This window comes from Tetrao urogallus (assembly GCF_951394365.1).
Source record: "Tetrao urogallus genome assembly, chromosome: 5".
Lineage (NCBI taxonomy): Eukaryota > Metazoa > Chordata > Aves > Galliformes > Phasianidae > Tetrao > Tetrao urogallus.
In genome coordinates, this window is record NC_136818.1 from 9,555,475 (window position 1) to 9,570,506 (window position 15,032).

Here is a 15,032-nt window from a genome sequence, read left to right on the forward strand (position 1 = left end):
CAAGGAGTTAATTTAGTGCTAACTGACTGGATGGAAATGAAAAGGTCTCATCTTACATTAAGAATGATCACCTGACAGTTTTACTGAATATATTATGACAGGATTTATAAGGCCGTATAATTTTAGGGTATATTTGGAAGATTATTATCTTGATTTAAATAAACACCATCTCAAGAAAATCAACACCGAGTCAGGAGATTTTGCAGAAGAATGAAGGGAAGAAGTGTGCCTAAGTTGCTGTGCTTTGTGCCACTGTATTATCTGCATATAGGACCCAGCCTTCCTCAGCCTCCCAAGGTCCCGAATCCCCTTCCATCTAATTCTGTGTCTCTAAGTGTAATTGTATACAAGAAAACCACTCTCCAGACTTGTTCTGTTTTACAGACTGCCTGATGGGATTATCTCTCCTGTCATTTTGAAGCTTGTAGAAGCGTGCGACTTACACCACTCAAGCTAAATCACACTCAAGGCACTTTGTCTGTCTAAATTGTTTGGAGGACCAAGCCATTTATTGGCAGGCCGCGTTATTTATTCCATAAAAATAAAGAAATAAATAAAAATTATGAATTAAACCTAAGTAGTTGTAATGAGGACATTGCAGTCAAGTAGCAATATCCTGTGGAGCAGATCAGTGTCAAGTAGAAATGATCTTAAATATGCTGAAAATGGTACTGTCTGGCCTCAGACCACAGAAAGAAAAGGCAACTTGTCTGGTCAGGCACGATGTTCCCAGGATGTAACGTGTAACTGGTTATTGCAGTGATGACAGGCAGCCTGGATGTGGCTGAGACAGGTAGATCGATTATTCCTGTAGCAGTAACCTTGGGGCAATATTTGTCTGTCATAACCCCAAAGCAGATCAACTAACATTTAGGGGCTAATCGGATACCCAGTCCAAGTAGCACACATTCTTCCATTTATTTACTTCCACGGCTGCTGGATCAGATCTTTTGGGACTGCAAAATATCAGACGAGCTCCTGTAGCCACTGGAAGAGCTATTGGCGTGCAAGGAGCACATCTGGGCACACTGAGCTGCAGGAACACGCCAAGAAGCAGCTCAGGGAACCCTCATGTCTCCATGGCACAAGTGTTCCCTGGGATGTCTCAGTCCCATGGCACGAGATCAGTTGGATGAGGCCAATGTCTACTGGGCTCCTCCGTTGCACACCCAACGCTGGAGTTGGCCTTCTGGCCTTTATTCTGCATGGAAGTAGGTGTTGAATGAAAAAGACTCATCATGGAGGGGATGGAGCACTTTAAAGCACTGAATGTCCACTTATTCCTGAGCGAAGATGGATACCTCGAGAGGTTCTCCTCCCCAGTAAATAATTCATAAAAAACAAACAAGCCTGGGTCTGTTTGAATTAGAACAAAATATTTCTTTAGAAAAGTGAAGTGATGAAGCGCAGGAGGAGCTGGAGATGACAGCTGGTGTCTGCAGCTCCCAATGAGTCACCTTCACTCCTCGCGGCCCCTTTTTTTTAACCCTTCGAGATTCCCAGGAATGATTTGTCACCGGGTTATTAGCATTTCTCCCTCGCTATCGACAGCTTGTCTTTCCTCCTTCTCACCGGTGAGTGATTTCTTCACACGCTCGCCAAATATAGCCAAATCACCATGGTAAACGTATCGACAGAATCATATTAACAGCTGCTGAGCATTTACAGGGCTGTAAGTTATACAAAAAAAGAAAGAAGGAAAACACACATGGAAATAAACCAACTCTGATCAGCGGTGACAAGCATTTATTTAGGGCTCACTCGATGGAAATATTTTTTATGCCTTAATTGCCTGTTACAGGCTCCTTCAGAGGTCTGCCATTGGACAAATTCCTTTAACACAGATCAGCCTTTCTGGTACACCCACAGCACTAACACTGAGGGAATGGGAGTGAGGAAGAGGATGCTCACATAAGTTACAACCCATCTCAGGAAAGCAGGACGTGGATACAATGGTGGAGGAGCAGCACTCTAAGCTGCAGCACACCTGGGCAGCAGGGTTGTGCTCACACCCATGCCCTCATGCCATGCATTGTCGCCTTCAGTCAATGGCTGTGACCATCCATGGTCACAGGACACATGTCAAACCAGCACTGGCATCATTTCTAAGTACGTGATTTGGGCATCTAGCAGGATGCAGGATTTGCAAAGTCTTCTGTGCTACTCTACTATTGAGAAGCAATACTGGAGGTCAGCACATGAATGGACAAGGAGATCAGGTATGATGTCTCGATTAGAACAGTGCAGTAGAAATGCCAAATCATGGCCTGAAATTGTGATTGAGCACCTGGTGGAAAGGCAGGGCCAAATCAGGGGAGCCCAGGTGCATGCAATGTACCTGAGTGACTGGGAGGGTTGGAGCCAGGGTCCACCCCTTCCTTCCCAGACCTCATTTAAGCATTGGCAGTGGAGGCAATGGTACTTTACTGGAGATCCCTGCCTATGTGAGGCCTTCCAAAGTCTGTTCTGTCTGTTCTGTCTGTTCTGTCTGTTCTGTCTGTTCTGTCTGTTCTGTCTGTTCTGTCTGTTCTGTCTGTTCTGTCTGTTCTGTCTGTTCTGTCTGTTCTGTCTGTTCTGTCTGTTCTGTCTGTTCTGTCTGTTCTGTCTGTTCTGTCTGTTCTGTCTGTGGCTGCTGCATTTGAGCCCATCTATATTTACAAAGCCAGAGATTTTGCTACCCTGCTATTATTGCTGTACTTTCCATCACATTATAGTGTTACACACAGCAAAGGCAGCAAGATGGAGAGGTGGAATGGGCATCATCCAAAACATGGAGAGAAGCGCAAGTCCCCAGGGAATGTGTTTATTCCAATCCCAGTTCCTTTCTTTTTTTTTTAATCAAATAAGGGGTTTGGGTCTAAGTCGCTTCTGCTTCCCACTTAGAATCATAGAACAATTGAGATTTAAAAAGACCATTAAGATCACTGAGTCCAACCAGCAACCCATCATCATTATGCCCACTAAACCCATGCCACTTCTGGCTCTGTATGGAAAAATGAAGAACATACTACAAACTGAAGCCATGCACAAAGTTAGTGCAAAGCTTTTCTTTAACTTTCTTTAAGAATCAGATGAAGAATGTGCTTTAGTTCTTTCCAACTATCTTTTTCATTCAGCTCACGCATGTCCTTTCCTTCCCCAAATTCATCAAAAAGCAACACACAGAAAAGCACCCATCCTTGACATAGGACAAGGGGAAATGGTTCCAAACTGAAAGAGGAGAGATTTAGATTGGATATAAGGAAGTTTTTTTTACAATAAAATGGTGAGATGCTGGAACAGGTTGCTCAGAGAGGTGGTGAATGCTCTGCCTCTGCAGACATTCAAGGTCAGACTGAATGGGGCTTTAAGCACCTGATAGGGATTTAGATGTCCCTGTTCACTGGAGTTGGACTAGACAGCCTTTAAAGGTCTCTTCCTACTCAATTATGATTCCATGATCTCTCCAAGCTTTATCTCTCTCAAGCCCCCTTTTCCAGCACCTCGAACACTGCCAATCCTCACTCTGCACTCTTGTGTCTTCTGGGAACAGGACCCACGAGGGCTGAAGAACTTGTATGGTCACATCATCCACCCTGGTCACCTTGAGCATCATCTAGCCTCCAGGAAAGGAAACACCAGCTCACCTAACCCTCAAAACATCACAGCTCTGCCTCATCTGTGTCACGGGGAGCAGGAAAAAGAGACGAAATGTTATCACCAGGAGAAATCTCCATGAGTTTCTACCAGTAGAGCAGCAGTGGCCTGTGGGTCCCTCCACGTCAGTGTGGTACCCGGGTGTGCTCGGAGCAGCTCGCTAAGGGTGTGCATGGTGAAAACTGTTCGGGCAAAGCCGCATTCTTCATGTAGGAGAGCTCCCTCTAGGTTAAACACGCCGGTATTTCAGAAGGCATCGCTCATTTTGGAGCTCTCGCTCTGCCCCGGTGCCTGTAGCTCCTGTTGTGGCACCGCGGGGATTGCACTCGTGTCCCCACACATTACCCCAAAGCTGCACCGAGGCAGGAGTCCGTGTGCATTTCCCTCAGCCAAAGCCCCGCTCTCACCCTGCCTGCAAACACATCTGAATTACCCTACGCTCTGATGAGCAGCAGAGTTAAGCAAAGGCTCTTAAACTCTCAGAATGAGAAAAATCAGATGGAAAAGACTTAATGCCAAAAAATGCAGGGCTGTTCCCTGCAGCGCAGTCCCGGGAGCTTCGAGCAAACTGGTTCTAAACATTGAAGTCTTTAATGCAGCTTCCTGTTTTGTTGTTATTTCACCTAGGCTGGTATTTACTCATAAATAGGCAGCTTGCTGTATGCAGAACAGCAGGTAGCTCCATTTACAGCTGTATATAACCGGCTGCGGTATTCAGCGCCCGCGCTCTGCTATGCAGCGTAATGCTCACAATAAAACACATACCGTATTTGCAACTGTGTCCACACTGCTATTCTGCTACGTGATGCACATTAAGAAACAAGCCCAGGACTCAGAGAAGAATTTACCATTTACAAACACACACACACACAAAGATGCATTGGGATTTTCAGCATAACACAGTATCACTTTTAAATCTCGTCTGCTCCCTCGGTCTCGCTGATTTTTTCTCTCTGTAACCATAAACTTATAACTTGTATATGGATTTTTTTGAGCGTAACACGCTTTGCAAGTGTGTGCATATAAAAGTTTACTATATATAAGAATTGTCAGGATGACTCAGCCCAAGGTCACAGAATTGCTGAATGGGTTGGGTTGAAGGGACCTTAACACCCATCCATTCCAACCCCTGTCCCCCACCAGATCAGGCTGCCCAGGGCCCCATCCAGTCTGGCCTTGGGCACCTCCTGCAGCCCCTCCAGGCACCAAAGCAGGCACAGTGAGGCAGCTGGCTGCAACCCAGTGAGGGAACGGGGACCCTGAGCTTCGTCTTTCACATCTGGTTAAGTGCTGCTGATCCCTCCGACGAGCTGCCTAATGATTACAACACTTCTGCTGAGAAATTAACGTGCTCGGCTGGCTGCGCTGGGGCAGGAAGGGTCGGAAAGCAGCTGTTGGGATGCAGACAGCGATGGGAAGTCAGGCCAACAGCCCCGAGATGCTCTGCTCACCTCTCCTTGCTCAGCCCTCATTTCAGTGGTTCGACAAAATCTTATTCCAATGCTTTATTTCTGAAGATCCCTATAGGTCCTGTAGGTGCAGAGCATTGTTCATATATACTTCTTTCTGCACAACCTGCTCTGAAAGGGCCTTAGAAAGGAAACAACTTTGGTTCGGGGTAAGTGAGGGTCTCCTGAGTGTGCACTGGCTTTAATCTCGCTCTGCACAAAAAGCCGGGCTTATTTCCCAAGAGGTGTCCAAGCACACCCAAAGAACTCGGCACAAGCAACAGCCCGCTGGGTGCCTTTTACCCTCAGGCATTTGATGAAATTAATGACACAAAAGTAAGTATAAAGGCTAAGACAAATAGAACTGGCAGCAACTTGAACCTTTGGCCTGCCCTTTGAAAGGCTCTGGCAAGTCTCAAATCTTCTTGATCTGCTCACTAAAGGGATGACTGTCCCACAATTATTTTCCGAGCGTTTGTTGGCAAGTCGTAGGAGGAAAAAGTCATTTCGCTGGGGCTGTTAGTACAAAAGCTCAGCTCCAGCCAGGGCCCTGGACTCCACTTCAAATTATAATATTTTAAGTACCTGAAAATAAATATTTTGTCAGCTGCTGGGAATTAAGAAGTAGCTTCGACCTTTCAGAGAGGGGAACCCTGCAGAGAGCGGCGAGCCTCAGAGAGCTCACAGCAAAACACGAGTTGCCCAAAGCACCCGACCTGCCTCTCACACATCCCCACTGCCCACTGGGCTGATGTGCCAGCTGATACCAGCCCAATGGCAGCAGCACTGCTCATGCTCCAGGACCCACACACTGCAAATCTCTGGCAGCAGGGCTCTAAGAGTTAAACCCTTCTCCCTTCCCCCCCAATCTCTCTGCCTTTGGCCTTTAGATCAGCCCTAGTTGCCAATGAGGACTCATCGAAACACCACGAGGCTGGGCCCGTCAGGAAGGAAACCAGCGCGTCCAGAGTTTTGTTGTTCTAAAGACTTTTTTTTTTTTATTTTAATTTTATTTTACTGCTCAGGAAGGAAGCCAGAGCCTGTGCTTCGACTCCAAGAATGTCGATTACTCATCCTTCCCTGCATTATTTCTTTTATCTCTCACTTTTATCTACCTTACTCCAAATTTTCCCCGTTTCTTTCTCTGCTGCTCCTAGCCACTGTTTTCAGCTGTTCACCCAAATTTCATGAGAAAGACATCTATATGTCTGGCAAAAGTTTATTCATAACAAATGCCAGGGATGTGTTTATTGAACAGGACTGCATCCCTCCAGTGCTGGTGCAGCAACGCAGGCAGCTCTGAGCACCTCTGAGATGGGAATGCCACCACCTCCAGTGCACAGGAACGTGGCAACCCTTGCATTCACGTTGTCCATGAGGAATGGCTCTGTTGTCCAAGGTCAATAGAGCCCAAGCTGAAGTGCCCAGACAGCCCTTCCCTTTTCCTTCTCCGTGGGGCACGGAGAAGGAGGCACGGCTGTGCCCTTTGCGTTCCATATCCCAACATCAAGCAACAGAAGTAAAACAATCTGCATATGAACAGCTTGCAGCACATTTCCTCAGCTGCAAACAGTGTGGCTCTGGGACCACCCGAACATCACTGAGCCACCTGAGTACACAGTGACGCCTGCAAGTGCCTTCTAACAGCCCCCTCCTGCCCTCCCCGCCTGCAGAGCCCATCGCACCACACTGGGACTTCCCTCGCCTCTTTGCCCAGGTGCAGCTCCATCCGGACACAGCGGCCCCGATGGTGTTCACTGACGCAGTGACCTTCTCCAGCCCCACAGGGCACCCCCACTCCTGGGAAGATGGTGTGTCCCTGCGGTGCTCCTGAAGAGAGGACCCAAAAGGAAGCATTTCCCCAGTTTAAGGCCCCTTCTTCCTTGAAATACAGCATAAACCAAGGCTTGATCCAGGCTGCGCCCTGCACAGCTCCCCAGGCAGCACAACATCTCAGGCACATCCAAGTGAGACCAGCTCACAGCCCTTCTCCCCACCCTGCCTTGCTCTGACACCATCTCCCTCTCTTTCCACAGTCAAGGCGTTTTCATTTTTAAGAGGGAACATAATGAGACAGTGGGAACAGTGCTTCTGGCTGATGGAGACAGAGATCTGCACGCTCTCACTCTCCATTTTTCCAGTATATTCCAGTCCTGATCCAACTGCCATCACACTTATTTCAGTATTGGGCCAAATGAGGACAGAAATAACTTGTAGACCCTTTATATTTCACACTCCCTCTGCAGAGCTTGATGATGTTTAACTCCTAGTGTGCGGACTGCTTGCGTCCTGCTGTGCCTCACCCCAGACTTCCAGCATGCTCCCCACTTCATGCTGGTCCCAGTGCTCAGCCCTTTACAGACCCAACTTCTCCTTCATCTTCAAGCCGGAAAAAAAAAAAGAGAGCAGTGGTCAAACTGCTTCCTTAAGAGAAGTGCTCAGGGGGAAAGCAGCCATCCTGGCTGAGGGCTGTACTGGAGGCTCACCTCCAATCGATGGTTGGTAGTGGGAAGTGAAACTGGTGTGCAAGAACCCAACAAGGAAGTGGGTTCTGTGCAGGGCACTTGAGGCAGTGATGCTGCACCCTGCTCACCTGCTGTCCACCTTTTCCCAAGCCATCCACATTGCCAACAGTGACACTGGGACAAGATGCCCTCCAGCCCAGCAGAGACTTCCAGACACCAGGATGGCATTCAGCTCAGTGAGCCCCTGCCCTAAGCACAGAGGAGGAACTGGGACTCCAGCACTCTGCAGAGCCTCTCCTAAAGCCCTAGGGGGAAGCTCCCCATAATATTTCTCATACTGGAAGCAAGGCCAGAGGAGAAGGCAGAGCTGTGTTTTGGTGCAGAGCCTTCTGTATGCCTTCCCAGTGTCAGAGCAGGCTGCCTGGGATGAGGGATTGCTATCCTATGTTCCCTTATAGTGAGGGATGCTACAGGACAGACAGTCGCACATACTAAATGGCTTTGCAAGTTGCTTCCTATAGGGAAACAACACCAAAATCAGATGAAAAGGTTGAGACTTCTAAAATTTAAACTATCTTAATTAGAAGCAAAGTGATTTTTCCTGAAAATCCCAACAGAGCGACGTGGGCTCACTGTGGCAGACCTGAGATGCACTTTTGGCCCTGCAAAAGGGCACAGGGCACATGCGGGTGTGCAGCACTGCGCCAGCAAAATGCATCAAAGCTCTTGTGTTTTCTGAATTAAAAAATCCTGGGCTGTGTCACTCTGCCTGGAGCCAGTTACCCAGAATCCATGCTGCTGCGGGAAACAAGGACACGGATTCCAGCTCTTCCTCTTACAGGGATGCAGAGGCACGCAGCGCCTTCCTTTTCCCGCTGCAAACAGCTGTGCACCACGAGCCCAGCACTGACAAGGAAAAGTACAAAACACATTCTTCCCTAAAATAGCGGTGAGAAAGTAGACCTCAGCTCCAAGTTACCAGCTTTGCTTTCTCCTCTCTTCTGCTACAATTCAAGATGCCATCAAGGGGCTGAAGGAGAAAGCAATGCTGGTGGCCAAAGGACGCTCGGTTTATCACTGCCACCATCTATGTTTTCCAAAGGAAAGACAAAAAACAAGATCACAGCCACAGATTTGCACCAAATGTCACTGTCAGTGTTCAATCAGAGCACTCTGACTCCAGGCTGGCTTCCAGGGAAGCTTCATGTGTGTAACCCAGTGCCACACCAGTCCCACCAACTGTTGGTCCCAGTTGCTTTGCATAGCCAAAAAATGTCCTCGAAAGTCCTCAAATCTGCTTTTTAATCCTGAAGAGCAAGGATGAAAAATGCCCCCCAGGTATACTGACGTGATTGAGGACCACAAACCGTTGGATAGAGATTGTCACCATTCACTCGTAGCAGCCGCTTTCCTTGGAGTGCAGCATTAGCAGAAAACAACTTTGTCCCCGCTATGAATTTGCATTAGAAATCCATAATAAAAATAAAGCCTAATATTATACAAATGGATACGGTGCTCTATAGTGCTCCCAGTACAGATTAAGGTTAGGCAGATTTCGAATGACAGTTATTTACCTCTGTCTAACACCATGTATGCACAAATGGAATTTATTTTATAGCTGCAGATATTAAGCAGAGGAGGAGATGAGAGGAAATCTTAGAGTCTCACGTAAAATATAATTATGTCTGTTTTCTGCTCCTTGGAAGGCAAACAAAGAGGAGAGAATGGAACTGCTGCTAGCATTTAATGGGACTTGTCTAAATGATACCACACAGATAACAACTGCTGACAATTCCAAAGCACCTTCACGCTTGAGTTTTCTATGGGAACTCCAGAAAGACCTTGGTGGCCTTGGTGGGCCCAGGGCACCTGCATGAGGGGAATGTCTCCTTCCTTCAAAACCTATAGGCTATCAGAGAAAGAGAAAAGCAATGACTAAATCCCGTGCTTGCTTCCTGCTGTGCATGCCCACTCCTCCAGTGTCTCCCAATCCCTCGTGCAACCATCGCAGCCCAACCAGGAAACTGCTGCTGCCTCCTGAATTTTGCAAGTTAGCAAGTGAAATAATAAAATAACGCTTTAACTGTCGGAGATCCTGGCTCAGAAATTGCACTTTGGTCATTTCCTTTAATAACTGTAGTTTAGCAGTAATGATTTATAACAGTTCATAATATTCTACTAACTGTACTGTATTAATAATGCTCATACTTTGCCCTTCGCAGCTCCTTCTGTCAAAACCTATGGAGCAGCCGATGCCATCCCCGTGCTGCAGTGGGTCAGGATTTGGAGTTGGGATTTGGGGTTGGGATTTGAGGTCCCAGCAAGGCATGCCACCATAGAGCTCCCCTCCTGGAGCTGCATGAGAGCCAACGGTAGCAGCTGAGACTGGAGGAGCAGGTTCTGATGGGATGGAAGCTGTGGCTGAGGGGTTGCAAATCTTTGACACACCAGCAGGTCATGGCAAATGCAAGATGAAGAGCAAGTGGGAGAAAGCAACGGGAAGGCTGCAGGCTTCTGCCCATCACCTCGTGGGAAGGTGACATGGTGGTGGCTTCATGCAGAAGGCCATGGGGATGGGTTTTATTAGGAGCAAAAAGGGTCTTTTTATTGTGTTTTGTTTGTGTTTTTTTTTTTTTTCTTCTGATTCTAAAAGGAGCTATAGATCTTTTGCAGAAAGAAACACACCATTAATTTCCACTCCTTCTAGGAATCTCGGCTGTCGGGGGTTTATTAAAGGAAACCCATAAAATACGTCTCTCGGTGTCTTTAACACATGCTTTACAAGAAGCCCCCAAACTCCAACAAACGGCATCGCGTTTCTCAGAAGCACCCAGCAGAAGGGCCCCATCCAGCACATAGTGAGACCGCTGCTCCCTGGGAAGTCTCTGCTTTTGTGCATCATTTGGGTGTCCTCAGTGCCTGCATTTCACAGCATTGTGTTTGAGCAGACCAACCTCAGGCTGGTTTGCTGAATGATGAGGAACACCACCTCACCTCCGTGCACTCAGAGCATCCCACGGACACGAGCTCTGGTCCAGTGCTGCTGCATGAGTTCTCACTTCAATACAAGTATATCACACAGGGTCAGGTGTCAGTGGTTGTGACAAATCCCAAATCATTTCACTGAATTCAGCATATGGGTGAAAACAGGATGAAGCTCTGCTCCCTCAATGCACGGGACTAAAGAGACCCACTTCATCATTCCAAGATGGAAATGCCTAGCTTTGGATTCTCGTTGTGTTTCAAAGTATCTCAAGCATGAAGTTATTTTTCAGGAATATTAAAACACTGCAATAAACTCATTTTTTTAAAAATCGCCGTTTAGGCTATGAAGTAAAATAAACATTTTAATGAGCTATCCAAAAAATGTTCCTATGCAGCGCTACAGAAAACTCTGCAGTGCAACTATAGTAGCTCACCACCCATGTAACACAAATGCTTTCAGGAATCTGAAAAATACAACCGAAAATTTGAGCTTGCAAACCTGAACAGCACCCACTGGACATGGCAAGGTGATGCTGGTTGAAGACAATGTTCAACAGTTGCCATCTCTGGTAGGAGCCCTATTGCATCTTGCACAGAAGCTTACAGTCGCCTACCTGCTCTGACACACGGCCGCATCACACAGGCACACCCAGATCCTCACGGCCTCACAAAGGGAGTCTACAATCCCTGGGTATACACTTAGAGAGCAAGGCCAACCACACGCACGTGTAAATGGCACTACAGCAAACACTCCCATCCCGCGTATTGGGCGACAGATAAACCTGTGGTGCTAATGGAGCTGAGTTTCCATGGTGCAGCATCTATATGTGATGGAAATACGATACAGAGCCAACAGACATGTTTAGTGTAAACTGCCCCAGTAGTTACGCAAGAATTTTAATGTCAGTGGAAGGCTGGGGATGTCGCCTTTGCTCTGCTCTGCCGTGCAGCAGACATAAAACGTCCCCGTTGAGATCCCACCTGCCTTCCCCATGCAGAATAATGCACGGAACACAGAGCTTCTGCCTTCAGCAGGAATCACCCTGCGAACGCGAATATAAAAGACACACTGGCGGCATATTTCAAAAGCAAAGAGCGATGGATTTACAAGGCAGGTTGATTTTATGATGACTTTTATTGAAAAGGTACGCGGGGTTTAGGCAGATGCCTTTTAGCGGCGGTAAGTTAGCGCGGTGCCTAATGCAAGGAGACAAGCTGGGGAAGCTGCGCCGACAGGGGAGGCAGAGCCACAACGTCTCTATTACCTCCTCGGCATCATAAAGGGGAGAGGAAAAATCGTGCCTGAAAGGGAGAGGGGGAAGCAGGGCAGCAGAGTTTCATCACAAAAAATATAGTAATCATAACAACAACAGAAAAAAGAATTGTTTTCTAGGAAGAAAATTCAGCAGAACAAAGGAGCGTACGCATAGCAGCAAACTCACTGCTTCTTAGAGGCAAACTGACCATAACTCAGTGCTTCTTTTGGGGTACCTGCCTTGCTCAAAGCCCTGGAGCCCATCCCTGGAACATTGTCCCTGTGCTAGCAGGGAATGATGAGGGGTGACTGGGGAGCTACAGCCATAGAGCTTCACCTTCCAAGCCACCAATGTGGGAAACACACACAACCTATTTGGGATGCAGTTTTTTGACCTGAAAGAACAGACTTGGGTTTATGCTTTGAAGAGGGATCTTGGTGACCATGAATATGCTCAGTGTCCCCACCTGAGGCACAAACCCTGGAGGTGATGCATTTACTACAAGAACAGTATGTGTAAAGAAGAGATCGGGATAAAAACCCCAAAGCTCGAGGTGCATATCCTACAAGCTCTGAGGAAGTCTCCAGATGAAGCCTTGCTCACACCTACTGATGTATAACACCCATATCACTCCTCTGGGGCTCAGACACTTTTTTGCACATAACAACAGGTCAGCATTGCCTGAAAGGCAGGTTTCCTTCCAGAGCACCTCCCCTTGCAACCTGTCACTGTCCATTTATAAGAAACGTGGCAATGCTGCGGGGCGGCAGGGAGCAAAGGCTGCTCGTCCCCTCCTTCAGCACAAGGACAGCCACCTGCTGGGTATCTCAACCGCGCACAACGAGAGGAATGCCAACAAGCCAACGGAGGTACTTACATCTGTCACTTCGATCTTCAGGACTGGACGATGTCTCCCGGTCTGAAATGAGGCCCGACACCGCAAAGATCTTCTTCCCCGTCTCGTCAACTTTGAGCGATCCAGGGGAGCTGGAGGGGAGCTGGGTGCCAAACTCGTACTCCTTCCCGTCGGCATCCGAGAAGCGCAGGTGGGGCGAGTCGGTGTCATGGCAGTTCTTCAGGCGCTTGGCCGGCGTGAAGGCCGACTGGTAGCTCTCCCGGTCCTCACTGGAGGCGAAGGGGCGGAAGGCCCCGACCCCGCTGTGATTCAGCATGCTGATCGGGGTACAGTCCAGGTTGGGGGGTGCAAACTGGGGGTGGAGGTGAAGCAAAGAGGGAGGAAAGTCACGGTTGGCGAAGGCGCCCGGCACACCGCCTTGCCGGTGGTACATGGAGGCGAAAGTGTAGGAGCCATTGGTAAAGGGGATGTGCACGTCCTTGTCTGCTGAGACTGGGACCCCGAAAGGCCTCGGCTGTTGGCACGGGATGGAGGCGTCGCGGCTGGCTTCGGCGGTGGAGGCGAGGACCATCAGCGCCGGGGATGCCAGCGGGTTGGGGAGGTAGGGCGAGTTCTCCATCTTGAAGGCGGCCCGGTGTAAGTCCATCGGAGTGTCTTTCCTCAGCGGGATCGTGTGCGGAACGACCTTCCCTGGAGGGAAAGCAAAGCGAGGGCTGGAAAACCTACTGGAGCGTCATCACCCTCCAGACGCTGCAAGGAAACAGAAGAGAGAAGATTACGTGTTAGGTGTGGGTCCCACCATTCCGCTCGCTCAAGGAAATCAATAGAGAACTTCACACGCTGCCGGGAGCAGCTCTGGCCTTCCAGGTTAAGGGTGCCATCCAGCGCAGGCGGGTGAAAGGCAAAGCAGGGAGAGCAGCACGCAGATTTAATCACCCGCTAATAAACAAGCTTCGGTTTGAAATTAGGACGGTAACTCCAAATGATAATTGGAATTTGATACGGGAAAAGTGGCATGTACATCTAATTGCATCCACTCCAGAATGCCCACACGTACACACAGCCCTCATTTGCTTGTGTGTGTGTGTAACTATATGGCAGTACTTATTGTGCACCGTTACCCGTGTCACCAGAAGCCGAGTTAATGCCGTACCCACTGCCATACCCAGCAGCTGTGTGTCTTCCCCCACTCTGACAGCATACACTGCAGGTCACACTCGCACCCGTAGGATCCTACAATGCGATCCTACAGGCCATGGGGTGTATGAATGAGTCTGTATGGGTGCATGTGCGTGATCCATCATCACAAACATGCACAGGCACTCTCCCTGTTAGCAAAAGAAGAGACTTCGCCAATAAAATGCCTGGCGTCTCTGACAATGTTTAAAATCATAATGGGTGCTTCTGCCATCTGATCTCCGCAAACGTCTGCCTTTCGGGTCAGGGACGAGAGAGAATGGATCAGTAATTTTAGTTCCTAATGCACTCACTCTTAAGTAGATTTGTAAACTGCCCTGGATGTGCCATTAACATTTAGAGGAAAATGTTAACCAAATTTCTGACTTGCATCTCGTCGAGCCTCCCAGGAAGAGCTGCTCCTCTCTGCGTCCCCCTGAGTTCACTTGGGCTTTTTGCTTTGTTATTTTCTCCCCCAATCAATCTAGTGTCTTTCTTTCAAGTTTCCGCTGCCTGCCATTCAGGCCCCACAGCCCGGCTCGAAACACAAGGACCATAACTCTGAAACAATATCCCGGCCGCCGCAGCTCAAAGGGCCAGAAAAATCATATAATAATAAAAAGCTGTTACAAATTGTGCCTCTTAAATCCAGCGGGTCAAACATCTCAAATAAAACTTACTGAAAGAGTGTCTCCCTAATGGAGTGCCTTTTGTGCTGTGTGAATGAGGGAGCCTGGGTTAACACAGCGCACGGAGCCAGCCGTGCCTTCAGCACAGCACGGCAATGCTGCTCCTTCTCCCTCATCCTGCGCCCAGCGATGGGTATCGATGGCAAAAACAAGTGGGCATCGTCTCTCCTTGGCACCCCTTCGGACTTCAGCGCTGAATGACTGCATTATGGATCTTGCACAAGTGAAGCTGCTCTCTTCCAGATTTTAAATAAGTTTCCCACCCAGGCATTGCCACAGAAAGCATAGGGAGAATGGTGCCAGTGCACCCAGTTCAGCGCTGAGCCCTCTGCTCTGCCTTTTCATGCAGTGCTCCTGGAAGCTCGTGGCCAGGAAACCACCTCCACTGGGAAATTTGGCATAGCTGGAGGCTCACAGGGCCCTGTAGGTGCACACGTGTATGCACAGAGCTGTATCTAAAGGGACGCTTGCAAAGGAACCACCACCCTCAGAAATAAACAGTGGAAGTGAAACCGAGCGAT

The 15,032-nt window shown here is 48.5% G+C and overlaps 1 protein-coding gene across 3 annotated transcripts in view; it reads right to left on the reverse strand.

Moving 5' to 3' along the window:
* Window positions 1-13,301, reverse strand: part of RNF220 (ring finger protein 220) — a gene marked incomplete at its 5' end in the record, with an annotated part of 155,928 nt that extends 142,627 nt beyond the window's left edge. For 2 of the 3 annotated variants that reach the window (XM_079536008.1, XM_079536007.1), the window contains one exon: window positions 12,668-13,292. In XM_079536008.1, coding sequence (XP_079392134.1) covers window positions 12,668-13,292 — 625 coding nt within the window. Of the gene's footprint in view, window positions 1-12,667 lie in introns of all 3 variants that reach the window. The other variant, XM_079536010.1, reaches the window with a different exon arrangement.
* Window positions 13,302-15,032: the final 1,731 nt, after the last annotated feature.